The sequence below is a fragment of the Branchiostoma belcheri genome, unplaced genomic scaffold (genome assembly GCF_001625305.1).
Source record: "Branchiostoma belcheri isolate BF01 breed outbred unplaced genomic scaffold, Haploidv18h27 scaffold10, whole genome shotgun sequence".
In the NCBI taxonomy this organism is placed as follows: Eukaryota; Metazoa; Chordata; class Leptocardii; order Amphioxiformes; family Branchiostomatidae; genus Branchiostoma; species Branchiostoma belcheri.
In genome coordinates, this window is record NW_017802380.1 from 4911849 (window position 1) to 4934663 (window position 22815).

General features: G+C 41.2%; 2 protein-coding genes across 29 annotated transcripts in view; one reads left to right on the forward strand and one right to left on the reverse strand.

The window, feature by feature from the left end:
- The window catches only part of LOC109469700 (voltage-dependent L-type calcium channel subunit alpha-1D-like), a 90727-nt gene extending 73634 nt beyond the window's left edge, over nt 1-17093 (reverse strand). For 6 of the 28 annotated variants that reach the window (XM_019768409.1, XM_019768325.1, XM_019768342.1 and 3 more), the window contains exon 1: nt 16738-17085. In XM_019768409.1, the coding sequence (XP_019623968.1) occupies nt 16738-16843 (106 nt within the window). In that variant the 5' untranslated portion in view covers nt 16844-17085. Of the gene's footprint in view, nt 1-16737 lie in introns of all 28 variants that reach the window. The other 22 variants (XM_019768309.1, XM_019768291.1, XM_019768445.1 and 19 more) reach the window with 10 other exon arrangements.
- LOC109469818 (mRNA-decapping enzyme 1A-like) lies at nt 1445-22782 on the forward strand. Its single transcript, XM_019768533.1, is given in 13 exon segments — nt 1445-1615; nt 3541-3581; nt 13805-13932; nt 17709-17775; nt 18241-18412; nt 18673-18759; nt 18919-19047; nt 19443-19686; nt 19689-19768; nt 20026-20172; nt 20313-20397; nt 20773-20897; nt 21168-22782. Coding segments are annotated over 13 exon segments (1533 nt in total). The 5' UTR covers nt 1445-1465; the 3' UTR covers nt 21246-22782.
- The last annotated feature ends 33 nt before the right edge of the window (nt 22783-22815 follow it).

A 22815-nucleotide genomic window follows, 5' to 3' on the forward strand; every position in this document is an offset into this window, starting at 1 on the left:
ACGATGTAAAGGCCCCTTCAACGATTTGCTTCGTCGCTCAAAATAGTCGTTTTGAAATCTAAAAGCTAAGAAATGCGGGGCAATTTCAATTGAACTTGCATTTGTTTATCTACTTCATACATATCGTGTTTCCTACCTCCCTTTTGATTAACTGGGAATATTATAGTATATTTACCATAGAAGAAAGGAAATCAATCTATATTGGAAAAATCGTCAGCCACAATAATGCGATTTCAAGACGCAACCCAATTTGAATATCACGCAATTAGAACTGACTCAGAAGGCGTATGGATTGCTTTTGTAATTGTGAAAACAAGTGCGCACTTGGAAAGGTCTTTCTATTTGGTGTAAGCCTATTTGTGTTTTCTTTTTTCGCAATGTGCAACACGTTTCGGCCCCCTGCAATACAGTAACTTATATTTTGCAAACGAATAACAATGATCAGGAACATTAATCTGCCGTTAAGTGTCCAAATCGTTTTTAATTGCGTCCCACTGCTTAAAGTGCGTCCAAAAGTAAAAGTACGGAAACAGAGCCCGCGTGAACTGAATAGTGGTATCACAAGCAGCTCTCAACTTCATTGCAGAGAACTTTTTTTTTTTACAGAAGAATAAATTAATGTAGAAAATATTATATATCTACCTCACTTTTACCTAGCCTGACTAATCGCGCTCCTGGCGGCCGCCGCCCCCCTTGGGGTGGTGGGGGTCATTGACCTCCGGCTGAAAGAGCTTGTGTAACACAGGCTAACTTTTACCTGGCGTGACTAATCGCGCTCCTGGCGGCCGCCCGCCCCTAAGGTTGCCGCGCCCCCTTGGGGTGGGGGTCATTAACTCCCGGACGAGAAAGCTTGTGTAAACACTGGCTAACTTTTACCTTGCTGCCGTGTAGTTTACAATGTTGAAATTCGATTCTTTTTTAACTTTCTGACAATTTGCATAATCCAGTTACTTAATGACATGATGACATCATAGTGCAGCATTTTTTTTCAAGTACTAGATCGATCTTCGATTAGATATGCTTCAGCTTCTTTTTCTGTGGGTCTTTTGCTCATTTTGCACGGCTTTTCTGTGTAGCCTTTTTCAATTGTATCGCATGATAAAACAGTGAAGTATTACTATCCAACATTCTATAACAAATGTCCTGAGGACACGTTAATTCCAGGACATTATAGTATCCGTGGTTACAATATCATTATTCGTTTGAACAAGAAGAAAGCAAGGATCTACCGCATCATGGATTGACAATGCGTGTACTGTATACTTTGTATAACATTTATAGTTGATTGATATTCACGTTTTAACGTTTCCTCGGCTATGGAAAATAAATCAAGATTCTCGCTAGGGACTTCGGACCTTGCTGATGAAAATGTTGTGACGTTTCATGAAATCCATGACGTCACGGCGTGAGAACCATGCGGAAGTTCAGTTCAAATGTTCCCGCCAAGCTGTAACCCGAGTCGCACATGCGCCAAGTGGGATTCAAGATGGCGTCCAGCGCAGAAAGTCAGATGAACCTCGCTGCGCTCCAACAGCGCGATCCTTACATCACCAATATCATAGATACCGCCAGTCAGGTCGCACTGTACACCTTTAGCGCCAAGAAAAACGAGTGGGTAAGTTGGAGAGGCATTACAGCTTCCAGTGTTGTGTGGGGACCGTGGCTTTCTTGGCGTGCTAACTGTGCGTGTTTTTACTGTGATTGTGTGCAGCACACGCCTCACGATAAAAAGACCGATCGCTGCTGCCGCCTAGCGCTCGAACGTGTTCAGCCCAGAATTTCATGTTTACGCTTCTGTGATTGCCCAGAGTTAATGAATGTGACCAGCCTGATATCTATCCAACTTGCTGCTCCAATAAAATGACTAACAGGTTGGCAAACAGTCTGCTTAAAATTTATGGACACAGCGAATCGTTCGGATCAATCTACCTTGCGATTTTAGATTGAACTGCACATATCGACTGAAATGCTTGTTTTGACAGATTGATTGATGTAAAAATAGGTTCGTCTCCTAATTGTATAATTGAGACCAATTTAAGTTTGCCAGAGGTAAATTAGAATTGGTGAGGTCATGCAATATTCCTCTGCCAGTATGCAAATATTTCCAAAATTGGCATTTTTGGCAATACAATAGAATTAGAATCATGATAATTGTGCATCTTAATTTGACTGTCAATAACAACCTGTTATGATTTGTATAAAATCAATAGGTTTAAGTCAGAAAAATTGGGATATGTATTTCCTCAATGTTATCTCGTAAATTTTTCTGACATATTTGCCATTTTATGATAAAAATATTTCACCTTAATTAAGTATTGGCAAATGTTGACACAGAACCTTTTCCACAAAAATGCCAAGCATATTTTGAACACAAAGACAATGGCAAAATATTAGTCATGATCTGAATGATGGCATTTGCAGTATGTTCAATCTTTTCTCTCCTTGAGAGCTGTCTTTGATGTTTCTATTCTGTTTTTCTGGGGGGAAAAAGATTTCCATAACAACTGAGAAAAAATATTCAGTCTTAGGCATTAATATTGATAATGGGGTCAATCTAATTCACTCAATCCTGGGGTTAAAGCAATAAAGTAAAGCCATGTTATTGTGACCACCACCTGAATGTACTGAAGGTATATCTGAAGTCCAAATAGCTAGAGAAGCGATGTCTAATTGAGTACCGACAATGGGGAGGGCCCTGGCACTGCCTCCAGCATCATCCATACTGGAATAGAAGGGCTTTTCCCCACTGAATTATCGGAGATGGAATTCTGGTTACCTTGGCGATGGAGAGATGGATGGGTCCGATAGGAGGTCTCCAGAAGTGGTATCTATCGTGCTGGGGCTCCCGCGCTTGGTGGTGGCAGTAGAGTGATATTGATGGGGGTGCGATACCGGAAGCATGGTTAGAATAGCGGTTGCTGCCTTAACCTTGAAGTGGCCCCCCACACGCTGCCCCCAGCCAGATGTGGAAACAGCCCATTCCACAAATCCAATATCAACATGCAAGTGAAATGCCTCGGCACAGATCAATTCATCCCCACAAATATTCAGCGATATCAATATTTAACGGTGCTGGAAAACGCAGCTCGGGGAGGGAGGGTCCCATAGGTGTTCCACCCAATCCTATCAGCTTCATTTATCGGGTGGCAAAGATGGGGGTTCTCTTGCTGGATTTTCTCTTCTATGTCTACTGTCTCCTGTTTTGTTATTACTGCTACATCTCCTAGTACCACCTACACACCGACTGCATTCACTGATTTATAAATGTGGAATTTCATGTTGTCAATTGTCGGTGCAACTCTCCTCTAAGTGGAGAATATCTGTGTTGTCATCCACGTATACGTTTGACACGAACGACCACTTTAGCTGGCCTCCCGATATATATTGACATCATCCTGCCAGATGAAACCTGTAATGAACTTTCAGCTTGGCTCTTAAGGCTCCATTTTACTTCTAACATGAGAGGGTGGGGTGTATATACAGAAATAAATATTCGTTCTCACAGTTGCTTTACTCTTATTTTCCTCCCCTGTTCTACAGGAAAAAACGGACATAGAAGGGGCCCTATTCGTCTACACCAGGTATTCCCATCCCTCTCACCTTTCCTTACAGTGTATATATTTCTGTATCTGCTGGCTAGAAATAGCAGTTAAGGTGTGCTAATGTTACCTGTCCGATGCACCCCTTGCTTGGGTGACCCACGATGTCACCTGAATGCATAGCTGGAAGCACGGCAGCTCATTAATTCATTGGATCGCTCCGTGTCATCTCTGAATGGAACGGCAAATCTCTCCCGAGAATCAGCGTTATCCCCCGAACACCGGCTGGAACGGCGATATCCTCTCCCGGCAAAATAATCTCCTGGCCCCAAAATATCAGCACCTGTCCGGGGTGGGCGGTGGGACTGCGTTATCCGGCCCCAAGATGGAGTGAGAATGGACTCGCGGTGCCTTCCTCGGGGCCCAATCCGATGCGTGCAGGCATTCCAGTACACACCCACTTATAGACATAGGAAATACCGCCACAAAACAGGGTGCTAGCCCGTAGTAATATCAAGGAGATGAGACCTGGGAATATACATACCTTACATTGCCTACGATGTCCTTTGAATCATTGTATCTGAACTGTGGCTCTCACAAGGGTGGGCAGCATACATTATGAGAAGGCGCCATTTTTACTATGGAGGGATGAGGCTTAATGTATGTGTGAGGCTATTAGGCTTTCTTTCTGCCAGCGTATAAATGATTGTCGCATCATATGTCAATCAATACGCTTGCTTTGTTGGTAAGCAACAAGGGCAATATGGGTAACCTCAGCGCATGAAAATTGGATGGATGCTGAGCCGGTATCCATGTTCCGGGGCCGGTAAGAAATGAGAATCATTCATTACATGAAAACCATCATCCAGGGAAACTGTGTAACGAACGCAGGTGGCTCACATGCATAATGAACACCTCGCTGCCACAGTGATCAAATTTAATTTCGCAGCTTATCAAGGGAACGGTGGATGCACTTAAGCCGCATCCTGCAATTGGCTTGAGGAGTGATCTGTCCAACCTGTCCTTTCTTCTGCCCGGTCCTGTGTCAGGGCTGACTACAGGGTATTGTAGGGAGGTAAATCAGGTGTGGTGTCGTAGATCAGCTCCCAGCAGGCAGGCCGGAGCAGGATAATCCGCAGATTCAGTGCCTGTGTAGTCGGGAGATTGCCACCCAAACAGTAAGCAAATCTCCCTCGCACGCTGATGAACCCCCACCTGGGAGCAGTGCACGGCAGGAGGACATTACACATGCACGACGTGCCGGCCTGGGCGCGCCGAACCTGCCTGCCACGCTCCTGACAGCAGAGGTCAGGCTGGGGGGAGCTGGACACAGTCTGCCCAGGGCCAGACCATGTTGTTACAGCACCTGACAACACCGCTGTCCCAGGAAGCTGTGACATAATCTACTGTCAGTGTAGATCAGCCTGACAGACTCACCAGGAGAGCGATTGGGGCACGGACAGAACGGGTTGATTGGAACTGACGATTGCTAGGACCAACACCTGGTTCTCTAATTGATAGCATTTTTTTTACACTTGATATAAAGAAGATCAATTAGATGAGATGTATAATTTGATAAAAAATATATAGTCTTCACCTTTCTAAATGCAGAAACAATTCCAAAAAGCTCCAAACTGAAACGGCTACAAAATGATACAAAAAATGTTGAAGTTATATACAGACATGTATTCCAAAAAGTTGGTAACCTCTCTTCTTTTATAAAAGGTAACTCAAAAGCCTATCATGTTTTTTTTATTTGCTACCAGAAGTAGCACAGACAGCTTATTCCAGTAGTACAACTGTATTTGACAGTGATATTTTAGTTGTTTTGTCTTGGATAAGACTTACTGTTGATAGGAATTACAGAATCAGATATGTAATGAAATCATACAATGTGTAATCCTTCATTTCCTGTAACGATTTTTGCAAAGTAGCTTTATGTAAATGACTACAGATTGCAGGTATGATGAATGTTGGAGATCAACACAGTCTTCTGTTTGTTATTAAAAGTATTGATCGACTGGTACATCTGTACCCAAGCACACACGCACAGATAAGAAAATATCCCTACTAGATCTTGAGTAGACAATCTTTAATTCAGGGGTATCCTAACTTTAAATCCTGATATACACGTACCTTTGATTTTTAAGTCAGGTATCTTGAGTTTTGATTCAGGCACATATCCATTCCACAATCTTATGAGAAGCAAGTGTAGCTTCTTGGGGAGAATATTTTGGGAATATTTCATTCCCAAAGGCCAGCTTTACATCTCACTAATTAAGGACTCCAAGCAGAGAGTTTCAGTACTTCCTGTTGCTAACTGCTTCCTCTGAAATTCCCCAACATCTCTCTGAGCAGTTAAGACAGATTTTGCTGCTTAAAGGATTGTTGGTTGAGGATTTTATGCAAGTTAACTAATAACTTGATTTGCAAAGGAAGGGAAAAAAAGCTATCCTTGATTCAGTTTTTTATTATGAAGAATGTGAACATGAGATATATTTGAGTTTATCAAGACTTGTAATGTACCTTTAACATTATGATTAATATTATGAGCAAGTTTTTATCATTTTAATTTTATCAAAAATTTTTTTAGATCTGTAAATTTCAAAAACACAAAACAAATGGTCTTCATCTGCATGTGCTCTCCAGGATTAGTCTCGGCCCCTCCCCCGACCTCAATCACCTATTCACACGTTGTCACCCTGCGGCCTGTCTCATGACAAGTGCCCTTTGGGGGAATAATACGGCCTCCCAGTTTTACGACAGAGAGAGAGAGAGAGAGAGCTGTCCCTGAATAATTGATGTGTTCCAGCTGGAAGCCAGGTGAAACACCTGTGGCAGCCGTAATGACAGGGTGTGCCCCTCTTCTGTCCCTTCCTGTTGTGAGAGGCTCAGCTTGAGGGTGATAACCCCTGAGAGAAGCCGTCAGATTTCCGCCGAGATTTGACAGATATGAGTGGATGTTGGAACGGCAGGTGAAGCCAGGAGTCATCCATCATGAGGGAGTGGTCTCTCCAAATAAGGAGGATGGAGACACACGGTGCTCAAGTCCTCATGCATGTTAGCAGTCTTCCTGATTTGTTTTATCTATTGATTAATTGATTGATTTTTGAAAGAAATAAGAGCTGCATTACACATTTGAAATGATTTTATGCCAGTTAAGTACCAATGAAATTAGATACATTGTTGGCATCTTGATAGAATGAGACACACCACCCAAGAAAGACTATTGGTACCAAAACCTGAACATTTTGGGGTTGATTCATATCCTGAATGGTAGATGTAACTGTTTTCTTTCAAATTAAAAAAAAAATGGAGCACCAAATCTAAGAACCATGAAATGTAAATGGTGTTGTCTTTAGAGTAAATGCAAGGTGAAGAAACTTGTTAGGTCTTGTATTCGCCCAACATCGATAAATTACACTCAAATTGAGTCCAATGCTGTGCGGAAACAAACCATGAAGTTTGCAAGCCATAAAATCTGTTCCAGCTGAAATGACACACCTTGTTAAAGTTTCCCTCAAGGGTACATCCTGTGCCTCCTGCTGTTATCAGCCATGTGAGGTTTATTATGACACTCTCCAGAAATGATCAATAGTATCCAGGAGAAGGGTACAGGAAGTTAGTCATGTCCTCTTCCTGTCCTTGGTGCTGAACACACAATCAGCCAGGGTTGTTCAACCATAAGTCTCGTAAACTCAACTCAAAATCATATCTTGTTTATTAGCTTTACACATTAGTCGTAGTCATGTCCTCAGGCAAATAATGAAATACTTGTTTGCCAATTAAAAAGTTTTGACAGAATGATATAGGACTTTTGCATAAAAGTACATGTCTGATGTATCTGTAATATAATTGACAATGTAGTAGACCAATTAGTACCATTTTAGAATTTGACTTCAAGTTTCACTTCATTTTTTTACATTATCACTATTAAACCATGATAGATGGTACATTGTCACCAATTAATACAGAAGAAAATATACATTTTACATTCTTTACATAGAAAAATTAGAATATAGCAAAACTAGTACAAGGAGAATTTTGTTATTTTGGATTGACCCACTCAACTTTTCTTCCTTGTACACTTGCTTTCCTGTTCTTTTTTGTCATTGTCATTTTTGCTATAACAACCATTTTTTTTACTACTGTTATTTACAAAGAAAGGGTATAGATTTTTCCATTTAGAACATGAAACCTCGCCCAGCAGATACGAGAACATTTGGGGGAGACAGTGGAATAATATTGACAAGTGCTACACATTGGTACCCATCAAAATTGTACATGTAACCTTACAGGTACAAGATACCAGAACACAAAAGTACCAGTACTAAATACTTCACACAAGTATTTAAATTGTTGTTTTGTTTCTAAAAATGTGTTATTCCTGTAACAATGATGAAAAATTTAGCTCTCGGAAAATATCAGCACCGTCTTTGATTGAAGATCCTCTCTGCATAAGATACCCGAAGATTAGGTAAACATTCTGTTAACTGCTTATTCAGGTTTGAAGACCACAGTTTCCTTTTTCAAATTGTCCTGGCACAGGTACAAGTCTGGGCCTGTACCTAAACCTCTGTACCTGTACCTGAAGTTAAGTTTAGGTCTGTAGCTCCAGTATTGACCCATTGATGATAGGCTACGGAGAAGGGAAACTTGGATTTCCTCAGGGAGGCTGTAGTGGAACAGGGTCCGGTTGATAGATGATAAAAACATATTCCTAGGAGGGACATTCAAGTATTGAATTGTGGAGGCAGAATATTCTATGCATATTGATTTTCGCAGTGTTGTATACTGCCTGGCATTATGTTCACACCCTCTAAAGGAGAGGTCCCAATAAATAGTGATAAAAACTCCTGCAGCCTCGGTAGATGGCCACAGATTGAGGAAAACGATTGTGTAATCTATAAAAGTCCCTGAACTTGGCTGTTTTCCCTGTGCATTAATTGTGGAAACGGAAGTTTCAATTCTGTGGGGCATTTATATAGCTGTTTCGGTTTTCTTTTCAAATGATGAGAATGTTTGTAATGGAAATTAGTTAATCGAGAAGCAAATCTTACATGGGCTTCATAATATACAATAGTTTTTGTTGCCTACATAGTTGATAAAGTTTATGTTAAGGCAATACTTCATGCGTTAAGGCTTTAACTAATGTACAATTAAATGGCAGCATATGTTGACTTTCATATTTTAAATTGGTATCTTTTGAAGTAATTTCTGTATTCAGAAGCTTGATTAATATCATGTAACATGTATTTTCAATGTACATGTATGCAATGTGTAATCTTTACATGTATCTGATGTGCATGTACCATAAGATAGTAGCTTAGCATACAGTGTGTGTGTATCATGAAATGTTACATTCAGTAGTGATGATGTGCCCAAGACAGGGCTTGAAATACTGTGTGGGGCATAAGTTGTGCACTGCATTTTTTAAATATCAGGTGAACAGATGAACTGATACTCTATGATATTTGTGTAGGGTTTTGAATGTAAAGGTACTGCATATTCTTGACATTTAAGTGTAAGAAAAAATATCAAAACTTTTATACATGTATTAGTTGTTTAAGAATTTGAAGTTAGCTATAGAATTCCAGATTTAAGCTCCAGAGCTCTAAATACTTTTGTCCACATACCTGCACTAGTGCTGATAACATTGAAACTTACCTGCTCCAGATAAAGTTTACCTGGACCACTCAGAATTGAGGAAGTAGGGATGTAACCTGCATTAGTGCACCTATTCTCGATAAGGAATTTCAAGCCCTGGGCCAGGGGAAGGTCACGCACACATCCCAAGAGATTTGCAGTTCACAGAAGTCCTCAGAAATTAAGGAAAACTGGGGATTGAATCAATAGCTATTGAATCACAACATTCCAAATCAACTTATGCAACCTTGGGGGGTCGAAGCTCAAGGAAAATTGCCATTTTCATTCATGTACAGCCTTCAACCTCGCGTGTTATGTAACACAATCGTGTAGAATTTGGAGAGTCATTTTCCAAATTCCATTAGAGCGATGTGTTTGAGAGTTCTCATTTTAACTTGTAACTGGGACATAAAACAAGAATGTTTCACATGTGGTTCATGTCCAGAATGGATCTCTTTATTTTCTCCTTTTCAAAAAAGAAAGAAAATATATGAAGTGGCAAATTGGAGAACCAAGAAGTAAGATTGGTTTGGCCTTGGTTTTGATAAGCCTGCCGGCTTCATTGCTTTCCTAACAATATCTGAGAACCAACAAATCAAATTGATGTGGCCTGATAAACCAGGGAAAAGACAGTTTCACATTTATCAACAGTTATCATGCCGTACCAACTGAAGCCTTTTCAGCACCACAGACATGGTATACACATGGGCGATGTCCTTGGTGCTGAAAGTTGCTAAATCAGTGTTATTGCAGCCAAAACAGTGTATAGTACCAGAATGCACTGATCTCTTGAAATTTGAAACAATAGCAAATTCCAGAGCTCAGTTAGCATCATTGTTAATTATCTCTTGAACTACAGTAGCAGACCAGGTGAAAGAAAGTTCATCCAGATATTTTCTTTAGGCATTGATGTAAGGCTGACTGCCTGTCCTTTGAAAAGTGGTAGATGGCCATACACTGTTGGTTGAAGAATTATGCAGTACTTTCTGCCTACATTACCTATTTTTAGTTTGAAGCCTTGAACTTTACCTGCTGTTATTCAGGTATAAGTTAAATGATGAATAGTTTACTGAACACAATTCACAATGTGAAGGCAGTTGGGGACCATGACAAAACCCCGGAAAAACATTTCTTAAATTTCATATTGTTAGAATTATACACGCTAAAAAGAAAGGATTTAATTAAGATATATTCACATAAAGCACAGACTTTTCTTTACATGGTTTGTAAGGATTGTTTTGTGAAACTGTGGTTGCTCACTGCTACAAGTCAGAACATGCCTCTTGACTGATACTTAATGGAAACAAAACAGAGAGCCATGAAAAATGTTAATTTAAAAAATGGACAAAAATATTAAAAAGGACATTATAAAAACCCCTTCCGATGATCATAATTTGATTGAATTGCAGATGCTAAAAAGAAATGTATTTTAAATTATTGCTTTTGTTTTAAGCTAACATTTCTTTTGATATTAAGAGTGATATAAGTCCATGTAGTTACTGTTCGGAGTCAGATGGCTGACTTGAGCCCTTTCCACAGTTTTTATTATCAGTGCCACCCGACCAGCGAAGGGGCCAGAAACCCCGGCAGGTATAATCCATGTGTTCCGTGTGCAATCCTGAGGAATGCATTCTTCCTACAGGAAAACTGGGAATACAAAAATCAATACGGAACAATGGAGGCTTGGGTGCTCTGTTGATGAATTCCGCTTGAATGGTGCTCTTGTTGCCGTTTGGGGGCCGCGGGGGTTGCTTCAGTGTTGACCCCGGACCTCAGAGTCCACAGGTTGTAAATAATCGCACAGGGCAACAACACCGTTCTATTTACCAAACCCTCCAGCGACAAATTAAGACAAGTCGTTCTGTCCCTACTGCTGGACTTGCCAGGAATCTTTCCCCTCTCTTCCACCGCTGAAAATTAAGTATCATGCAATTAATGCCGCCGCCCCTCTGTATTTTGTCCAGTCGATAATACATTATTGATGGTGTATTCTTGTGGGGTTCTAAACAGTGATCTATCCTGCGGCCGTAACCCAACCAGAATTGGTGGATAGTTGTGGTTAATGAAATTAAGTGCCCGCCGTTATGTATGGGACCTGGCTCCCCGGCAGCTTGTTTCTGGCTTCTCCCTGCTGCATATTCCCCGTCCCCTGACTGTGCCACAAGAACCTACGGCTGTGATCTTGATATTCAAATAACCCTGGGAGAGGATTCCCAAAATTGATTGTGCATAAGTAAGCACCTGAATAACCAGGGAAAAGGCGGAGGGCAGGGAACGCATGGAGCCCTTTCATTGGTGCTAATAAAATGATTGATTATCATCCGGGTTGATTGGTTTCCATTTCATTTCAGAGGTGTTGCGTTCTGCTTGAGCGAGCCATAATTCCGACAGGGCAGGCCACACCTGCTCTCCTACCTGCTCCCTCTCGCAGGCGGCAGTGGCGACGTCTACCTGTGCCTCACCCCGGGGGCCCTGCAGCGTGGGGGGGTTTCCCCTTAACACACTGCACATAGGACGTGTGGCCATGCACATGTACGTGTACACAAACACACCCAAATGTACATAAACATGTACAACCCACGTCTGCGTGAACGTTCTTACACACACGTACACCTTAGCCCCGGGTGTGAGCTGAATGCGTCACTTATTGGGCGACTTGCGTGCTGTGAGGGAATGTTCGAATTCTGCTGTTTTGTTTGATACAGTCGATCGGTTGAATAATTGATGCGGTAATAGCGGCAGTTAAAGTAGTCGGCGTTATCAATGTGTTTGGGCGTTTCCTGCCTCTTGAACTTTACACGGAAATCTCAAACTTGGAATCATATCATATGGAGCTCCTTATGCACAATATTTTTCAGGCATAATCCAAGTACAATGTGTTGAATGAAAAATTGTATGTATGGTCCTGAACCAAATATATTGCCCTCCACAGCTGTCAATCGCCACAAGCTGGCCAATGAGAGGGCTCTCTTTTCATTTTGACAAGTGTGTCGTACAATTTCGTGCATGATCTGGGTCTCAACGATTATTCAAATCAGGTGGAAGTGGTTCCACGTGTATGTCATCCCAAGTGGGGAATAATGGGATTTGTCAGCATTAAGTGCAGCGTAGTACGCCCTGCTCACTGAACTAGCGCTCTGATTGTTCACAACTCCCAGTAGGGCCGTGTGCCTAAAACATTTTCAGGTGCAAGTATTTGTAAAGTAGTTAAGGTACAGGGCCGGAAATTGCCGTCTTTTTATTACATTTAATCTTCTTTCCTAACCATTTTGATCTTTTTCCTAATTTTCAAGTGCTAAATTGTCAAAACTGTCATCTTTGAGACAGAATTTACACATCTTCAATTAAGTTAGTTTTGGAAAAATGGTACATGTATCTACCGGTATTTTTGTTCAGGCAAAGTTACACCAGAATTTTTATCCCTGCCAAACTTGCTAACATCTAGCTCTGCCAACAAGAATTATTCTGGTCTATAAACAAGTTACTTTTGTACCTCTGAGCCTGGTCCCCCTGTGCTGTTGGTGGCGTCTAATTTTGCCCTTATTACCGATAGACAAGACAGACGCCATAAGACTCAATCCTGTCTGGATTGTCCCATCCCAGGATGGCTACTGAGCTTGTAAAATGATGAATTTGTTAATTGTGTTGTCTAAGAGTGGGATTTATATGGTGGTGCCTATGATAAAAGAATCAAGGGGTTCTAACGAGGATGAAACTGAGAGGACTGTCTGATGAACTGCTGGGGAGCCATGAAGAGCGCGGGCGGGGTCGGATCAATAGATACTGCCTGCCTGCAGGCCGGGAGACAAGCCCCTGCGGTGTTGTCTTCTTCCCAAGTATTGAACACACTGATCTCATCTTAAATAGCAGAACTGCCCACTGTAATTGTCTTTGTTATGAGTATGAAGGGGAAAGAGACTGTTTTCTTCCTTTTTTATTGTTTTTTTTTACAGTAAATGTTTTTCTCAGAGAGAGTCTCTAGCTTATGTTGATGATGTCTTAACAGTATGAATGATAGACTGTTAATTCATACTGTTAATAAGTACACATTGTACTAATGCCTTACAAGCATTGTGGAACAAAATCTATATGTATTGTCTGTTTTCTTTCCATTGTCCAAAGCTCATGTAAGTCTAAGTGCAAGCTTGCTATCCACTTGGGGCGTCTATCCCTTAGGTGAACATTGGGAAGTGTGCATACACAGGCTGCAATCGATGGCGCTCCATTTAGGAAATTGGTCAGTATGCTTCCTGAAATATTGGAGCAGGGTGGCGTGGCCCGGTGGCTAGCAATTCAGCTTGCTGGCCACAAGGTTAGGGGTTCAAATCCCAGTCAAACAGTCAGTGGTGTCAGCCCTGATTTGTACGTCACTTCTACTGCCCCATGTGTAAGGTATAGGGAATCTAAAAACTTCATAGAAACTCTGAGAGCTAAGGCTGCTGGCAGGAGAGGACTCACAGTGGACAAAATGGAAGAAGAAGACCAATTACAGCCAGAGGTTGCTTCAACAACTATGCTGAGCTGTAGAACACAGGGTATCATCATCAAGTTAGGTGGTCGCACTGAAAATAAACTGAAAATGAACTTGACTGAAACTTGGAATGTTTTTATTTGTGTAGGTCAGCGGCCCCCCACAATGGCTTCACCATCGTGAACAGGTTGAGCATGAACAACCTGACAGAGCCCATCACCAAAGACCTGGAGTTCCAGCTGCAGGATCCCTTCCTGCTCTACAGAAATGCACAACGTACGTATGACAGGGCTGTACAGCTAAAGTCGTAACTTGTAATTATAAATCATGTCTGCTTCATGGGGCTTAATGGTTAGAGTGTTTTCCCAAGAATCAAGAGGTTCTGCGTTCAAACTTGTGAAAATGGTCAAGTATCTAATAAGTTGTAGCCCCAATTACATGTAGGGTACATAATATATATATACAATGTTATAAGGTGGTCATCCAGGTAAACAATATTTAAACAAAAATCAAACTCTACTGCTGGATAAATAACAGAGATAACTCCCAGACATTTCGAGTGACATCAATCACTCTTCTTCAGCATCACTAAATGAACAGTTAATTTAGTGACACCGAAGAAGAGTGACAGATGTCACTCGAAATGTATGTAAGTTATCTTCGTTATTCATCCAGCACTAGAGTTTGATTTTTCTTTGAATCATGTGGAGGTCCTGTCTTTGAGGAGATGAAACCTTACAGTTTTGGTTTTACATACTGTGCTTGGAGCCCTCATCCTTACGAGGAAGATATATTCTAAGATGCACAGCAAGTACTGACCAATGGAGGCTACAGTGAGGCATACCTATGGTACCTAATCCTTATTGTCATGAAAATTTGGTATCTTGTTTGGTAGATATTATTTGGTAACTTTAGTTTTGTAGCCTTATATTCAGAGAATCAGTAACATCATGAAGATATAGGACACTCAAGACACAGTACATTGAGCAAGGAGGTCAACTCACTTAGTGGCTCAGCGCCTACATGTTTTATTCTATTCAGCGGCCACTCTTAGTAAATAGAATTTGTTCTACATGCCTGATGTGAAGTGTGGAACACTATTTCATAACAGATATGAACACAATTTTCAAAGCCACAACATCTAGTTTGGAAGTATCAAGTTGTGTATTTACATTTTGTACAAGACAGATTAAACATAGAATGCCCTGCCCTGTACCAATACTATGACTGTGGACTATGGTATCATCTGGTTATGACTAAGACAAGTTGTAATCATTGCCAAACTGGGTCAGGCTTTTCATCCCGGAATTGCCGGGCGGGAGAAACGAGCAGCAGGAGAGATGAACTGGTGAATTGACAAATGAGTTATGCCCGGGCCGGACCCTGTCAATACAATTTGCCATCGTGTATCGATCTGCAACTACGACTTTGTGGTCCGCCATGTAATATATGATCATGAAATCATTAATATGATTAAACGCTGGGTGATATAATGTCTTGACAATACCGATCTTCCGCCTTCTTCTAATTTCCTTGAAATTCGTTTATCAGATTAAATTTGGTCAATATCAATTCCACCGTCCATGCTTCTTCTCCATGTAGATTCACCAGATCAAAGGCAATATTTTCATGACTATCACTTCTAGTATTGTGGAAGTGGAATTATCAGCATGTCTATCTTAAGATACTTGTAGTACACATAGTTTGTGTGAGTTGAATTCAGTAAGTGTAAAGCATTAGGGTTTAAGAACGGATGCTGCACTGAGTGATGATGATGTTGTGTGGGGTATAACTGACTTAGGTATCAATCCTGAAGTCAAGTACCCCGTACAAGGCCATGTGTAGGAATATAGATGTGGTACAGGATTTAATTAGGGATCTATGGATGGAAAGTGTCCAGACTCTTGCAGATACTAAGCATGTTGGTACAGTCAAAGTAGGACTGCATGGCGATGAATGAATTTGTCAGTGACTAACACATGAAATGTAAATATGCAGTATTACGATCTTCCCCAATTTCATGTGCCCACATGTGCCTACGCACACACGTAACTTTTCTCCCCAAATACATTTACAGGTCGGTTATGAATGAATGTAACTTGGTTACATAAGAGCGAGGAGAATTGCTTCCACTGGCTTGGACCCTCTCCAGGGGCCAGCCATCCTGTTGACGTCATTTCATTCAGGGTTTTGTACGATCAAATCAAGTCGTAGTGAATTCTGCGGGACCCGGCTTACTTGGTATTGATTCTACCAGAGATAGATTGGTCCTAACATGCTCCCCCGTCTGGGCCATTTGCTACCCCAGTCTGTATTCTGCAGTTCTGATTGATAAATCGAATACAGATATGTTTTTACATATTAGAATGTTTGGTCTTTTAAAATCCAGTTGGGCACAATGCAGAAATTCTGTTGTTGAAAAGTGAGACACTCACAGGTACATGTAGAAGATTGTACTGGTGTTTGTTTTTCACTATTTATTCATTCTTGCAACTGTGATATACATTACAGTCTGTATATTAGTACATTTGAGGTAGATGTGGAATCGTCTTATCTGTTTGTTTTATCAAGCGAGGATTTAAAAAAAAAAGCATGTTTTCAATGTGGAGGTGTTAGCCAGCCAAATTCACTTGCCCAGCCATATTTTTTATTTTTTGTACTACAGAAGTTAATATGTTAGTCACCTCAGGGTACAATGGTATTGTTTTTTATTGGGGGGGGGAAGGGTGCAACTTGCCAAGTGTGTGTGTGTGCATGGCTGTGCAATGGTGTGTGTTTGTGTGCCAGTGTGTGTTTTTGCACCTATGCTACATTGATTCTTTTTCAAAATGAAATATATCAAAATGTACACTTTCCAAGGGTATGACGTTGCTTTCCTGAAAACAGAGTGGGAAAATATGCAGTGACGCCCTTTTGCTTTTACTTTTTTGTCTGGTGCTGGCTACAGTATACCAAAAGTTTTTTTAAAACCATCAAATGTATTACTTATTAGTCATCTATCTCCATGTCAAAAGAAGCCCAAAAGTACCATTTTGCTAATAATAGAGACAGAAATATTGAGAAAGAAAAAGTGAAACTTACGGTCCATGGTGGGTGTCATGGAGGAGCTGTCTTTGCTCTTAGTCGAGCCGGTTGGTGTCGGCGTCTGACGTCTGGACCGGATACGCACCCTACTTCTAGAAGGCATTTTTCCTCCCAAATTAACCCTTGAGAAACTTGAAACCCGTTGACCTTGTAGTCAAACTGTTGCCCTCACTGTAAATTCTGCCATTTCTTACAACTGACAAGACCCAAGCACTTACTCTTGTTTACGTTACACTGTACTTGAGTAGACCAAATAAGGACAATGAAGTAAACTAAGTTGGTGCTATCAGCCTGGAATGCGTGCATGTTGTGTGGCTGTTTGACTAGATTTTTTCACAGGCTGATAAGATAAAAACACTTCCAGTCAAAGCTCTGAATGTTTTTATGAGCAATCTTTGAGTCCTTGACATTAAGTAAAGCTTAAATAGTGTACACATACTCATAATTATTTGTTATGCACACCTGCTGATTCAATACAGATCAGGCTCCAGATACAGTCTCAGAAGTGCTAAAGAGAAAAGATTTTTCCTACAAGTCGATGATTACATGTTGAACTTAAACGTGATAAACATTCTGTTTTTCTGAAAGGAAATGGGTTTTCCTGTTGACTGTTATGTTATGTTACATTGTATATTAGTTTCCTTCCTGTGTATGCAGAAGAAAGTAATAATGTTTTGTCAAAGCCATAACACTTCATGGTTCCAACTTAGTGTGGCCTTTGCCATTTCCTGGATATGCCTTTCTTTAAGGTCAATATCCCTGTATACATGTAGGTATGTGACATTACACTAGGTATCATCCTACCATGAATGCTAACAAACTGTGACATGACTTACAAAGTTAGCTAAACTAAACAGAATTGCACCCAGGCTTGTGAAAGATACCATGGTCATCACAGTACAGCAATGCAGGTGGTACTTGAGTTATGCAAGGTCCCAAAAGTACAGCCTACTTCCCTGTCTTTACAGACCAAATCTATGGCATCTGGTTCTATGACAAGGATGAGTGTGCCAGAGTTGGCCAGCACATGAACAGGTAAGACAGTAGTTTATTATGCAAGTCCTCTTTGTAATGACATCTTATAAACATTTTTCTACCCCTAGAGCTAACTGATGTATACAGTCTTTAATTTAAAAGCTTCCTGTAATGAATCAGAATGGGATGCCATTTCCTCAGTACAGCTAAAGAAGACAGACTTCATTTTGTCACATGTTCAGCCCCATGCAGTTTGCAGATAGTCATGTCAATTTGATTTTTTGGTCTTCTGATTGAAAGATATTAATTTCTACACTCGAAAATCAACAAGAAAGTCTAAGGGGAATTGAAAGTCTGTACCTCCAAGTTGGAACAAAACAAACTAGTTGATGCTGCCTGAAAACTTTTTTCCAAGTTGAAGATTGATAACTTTTCACCATGAAGCCAGTTTTGTAGGATAGTATAACCCAGATCAAGTCATGATGCTGAAGTTTTTGACTGATGCCCCGCTCCTGATGTTCCCAGCCTGACCCAGTGGGCTGCGAGCAGTGCCACCAGCGAACACTCGCCGCGCCGGCAGCGCAGAGCGTCCCTGGACGGAGCCACTCCCGTGGAAGGGTCAGCGACAGTCGCTGCCGGCAAGAGGGAGGTGGACATACTGCAGATGCTGTCTAAAGCACAGGATGAGTATGATAAGGTACCCAACAAGAATTCTTAATTATGATGTTGGCAATTTGTATTGATATTAATAGTTTTCATTTGAAAAAGTGTCTTCATATTGGGTGTTGTTGAATGTAAGGGTACTGGTAATGATTTTTAAAACTTTAATTTAGTTTTAGCTTGTAACTTGAGATTACTGTATGTTTTGCTTCAAAAGTTAGGACTGTTGAATGTAAGGTTTCATGTGTTGGTTGTCTGACTTCTATTAAAGTATGACACTGGACATGATTGTTGCAGCAACCAGACAGTACAGATGCTGGCACTACAGAAAAAAGAGTGGACATTTTACAGTTGCTGTCCAAAGCACAAGGTGATTACCACAAGGTATGTATATAAGTTTATCATTGAAATAAAGCTCTTGAACAATTAAGTTTGTCAACACCTGGACTGAAGGACTTTTCTGTTTTTTGGCACATCTTGTGAAGAAAGGAAGATTTTTCCACGTCATTTGGCATTATTCTGAATGGTTCTTTTTCTCCATAGTCAAAACAGACAAGTGGAGCAGAGCCAAAACCTATGATTGACAACTTGACATCAAGAGCAGAGGGTGGAACAGGCGGCCTCGTCAGACCTGTAGCTCTCAAACCTGAACCTGCAGCCAGTCAAGCACAGGTATGGTGGATCAAAAGAGCCACCTAGTGGTTAGGATAGGAAGTGCAGCAGTAAGTAGGCAGCAAAGGTGCTATAAATGATTACAAAGAAATCTATACTACATTGTTTCTGCCCCACCCTCTTCACAGCCCAGACCTATAAATGGGTATACACTTACAGACATTTCATACAGCTTCAAATGAGCTACCAACCTGGTGAAGCTACTCACAGAGAGGCCCTGACATTGTTTCTACCCCTCCCATTCCAGCCTTCCAAGAAAACTGTAAACCTGCATGGCTGTATAACTAGCTTGTTGACCAGTACCCTGTGCAGGTGTCAGAACACTACCCAGCAGCTGTGACAGGGCAGCAGCCACTTCATGAAGCCCTGACTTTATTTCTTCCTCTCCCCTCCAGGTCCCGACCTCCCACCCCAGACCGGTGAACCTGGCCACCCTGTTTAACCAGCCTGTTGACCAGCACCCTGTGCAGGTGTCAGAACACCACCCCGCGGCCGTGCCAGGCCAGCAGCACGACACAGCGGGGAAGATGCCCGTCCTGCTGCAGAGACTCATGTCCAACCCCGGGATCGGGGAGCGCGTCACCACGCTGGAGAGTCTGGAGGCGGACCAGCTGGGTCCCCGCGGCGCTGAGGCAGGAGCGGCGGGGGAGGGGAGCCACAGTTCCAGCCGGATCAGCTGGTGGAGCAACTCAACATGCTGAAGATGAAGCAGCAGGAGCAGGTCTGCATTTTATTTTCATTTTTCATTTCTCTTTTTTTTAACAAGGTGTGCTTTATTCAGTGTCTAGTCACTGTTGTCAGGGACCCCCTGTAAGGACATTACAGTAATACAATGTACAAGTCATGTACATGTGCAGGAAAAATCAAGTTAAAAACAAACAAACAATCAAAGAAGTATACTATACATGAACGTACATATACGTACTGGACATAGTGTACAGTACGTATAGGTAGACTTGCCCCATGTTCTCTGTGCAGGTGAGTGAGGAGGTACATGTAGGTGACCCCACATCTCCAGGGACAAACCTGTTAAAGATGCTGCAGGCCAGCCCAGCAGGGGCCGCAGGCTTCACTGGGACAACCACCACAACCGACAGTCGCAACTTGTTACTGAAGAACTTACAGGTTAGTCATCTTTTTTTCGTTTGCAGTCCTCTGCATTTTGGTGAGGTTGTACTTTCCTTTATCAATGTTGATTTGCCATTTTTACAAACAATTTCTATATCAGATTCTAGCAAACAGGATTGTATATGTGTTAAATGCAGGCCATGGCCCCCCAGCCCAGCAGTTTACTCACACCCCAGGCTTTTGAGGCTGCAGCAGCTGCTAGTGCACAGCTACCTCAGGCTGGTGAGTACAGTATAATGTGGTACCGGGCTCAACATACTTTCTTCTACATACCTGCACTGGTGCAGGCTAAATCACGTGCTCCAGATGCCACAGATTTGGGGTGTCTCTTAATGTCAGCGTTTTTGAGAGTATCTGTTGCATGCGACCTCAAAGCGTCCTTTGGTAGTTATGTTACAATGTGGAGCATTTTTCTTCGTATGTACTTAAGTATTTCAAAAATATTGCTGGGAAGTACATGAAATCTCTCAACATAATTGATATCACCTGCAGAAGAATAACTTTTTTAAATTTTCAAAGAGTGAGTACTAGTAAATCTGGTTCTGAGACACATTCCTGTATCCATGATTTCTGATATCCTAACTTGCCTGTCCCCAGGCCCGCGACGAACACGCATGTCCTCCACATCCTCAGCTGCTTCCCTGGACACGGCTGCTTCACAGTTCAAACTCCATCCTCTGTCTAAAGAACAGCTGAAACAAGGGCTACTGTACCTTATAGAGGTGAGGCACTTTATGTAAGAATGTAGAATCTGACTGACTTAGTAAGACAGGATTGTAAAGATTTATTTTGTAGTTCTAGTTTGTAATTTGTAGTTAAGACGGCCTAAATGAAAGTCACTTTACTTTTTGTTGCATCAATAGAGCTTAATCTTTTAACCTTTAGTTCTCCAATGAATAGTATTTAATGTTCTGTTACTTAAGGGTAGAGGAAGGTAATTCCCAAAGTTCCCCAAAGTCTGAGGTTACTAATAAATCTCTGCTTCATTTCAGAATGATGACGACTTTGTGGACAAGATCCACGATGGATATCTGCAGAGTTTAAAGTCCCGGAGAGACAGTAACCTGTGATGGTGTAACAGTAGTTATAGTGAAGGCAACATGTCAGTATTGTCCATGCAACCCGTAAAGGAAAACAAGCAAACAGTATGCTAAACCACAGTCTTATGTAACTCTTACATGTAACTAGAAGCACAGTGATACACAATGACATAGAGGCAGAAGGGTGTTGCTCAAACTATCATTTTCCAAAAGTCAGATAAAACAGAAAACATATGAATGTGCAGTTCTGTCAACAGCTAGTAGCTAAAAAAACAATGTTTTGTTTTGTCTGATATCTTAGTTATTATATTGTCAAGAAGTTTGACAATGTTCTGTTTAAAGATGCATCACCAGTAGCTTGTGAAGCATAAAATCCCTCTTTTCAGACCATGAAAGCCTCCCTGGTCCTGTAAGGCCCATACATGTACGTCTAATGTATAACCCAGTAACAGTGTAAACAATCTTAGAACTTGCTTTCTACACTGTACTTACTCCTTCAGAGAAAAGCACAATAAGAAGACATGACACAAAGAGGACATGGAAGGAACACAAGAAAATTCAGTCTTTGAGTTTCCAATATCTTATCCAGGCACTTTTGTTTTGGTTCAGGGCATGCACTAAAAGAAATGGGCTAACAGAGCAGATATAAACAGAAGTCTATTAACTTGGATAGCCTCCAGGCAAACCTACACGAATGTACATGTACAAGGGGAAAACCAGTGCAACTGTAAATTATGTAGCCAAAAATAGTCTGATGTAAAGACAACATGTATCAGGATTTCACCATCAGTCACAAAGATGTGTGTATAAATTTGCTTATCTTAACATTCCCTTTCTGAACTGTGCACAGCATATCTAGCCTAACTAAAGGCTGATACAGTCTCTGGCACTCACTGCTGCTTTCTTACGTGTTTGTCATTGCAGATAGTGCTGGTTCCCAGACACAAATGGCCAAGAAATGTCAATGTTGCTTCCTCTAAGCTGGTGTCACACTGCCAGCGACCTTTGGCCAAGTTTGCCGGTTGCCAAATTTCAAAATGAAGCATATTTTTCAGTTTAAAATCTACCCTATGTATGATGATGATGAAAATCTACCCTATAAAAATTGGATGGGGCCCAGTGGTCTGCGAACATCGGCCAATCCCTATGAATCGGACAGCGATCAAGAGGACACTGTCTGTACAAAATGTATTTCAGCCCAAATGTCCTTTTGAGCTCAAACTCGTCAGGCAAGCTGTTTTCCTGTTGTGTAATGCCAGCTTTACTGAGACAAGAAGAACAGAAATCATGACATAATACTCCTGTTTGCAAGAAATTCTATCAGTCTTAATTTAATGTTTTGTGTTTCTAAACCAATACAATATGGAAGACAACAAGTTTGGCAAATGATGTTCATTTTAGCTATGATTTGCTGATTTTCAAATCCATTTTGATCACTGACAAAACATGTTTCTTACATGTAACCAAGTGGTTGTTTTAGAATGAAATTGCCTTTAAAGCTTTGGATACTTCAGCAAGCTGTTATGTTCAACAATGTTTTTGTTGTATATGTATTTTTATAATAAAATATGAAGAAAGAAACGTGTTGACGTAAGGTTTG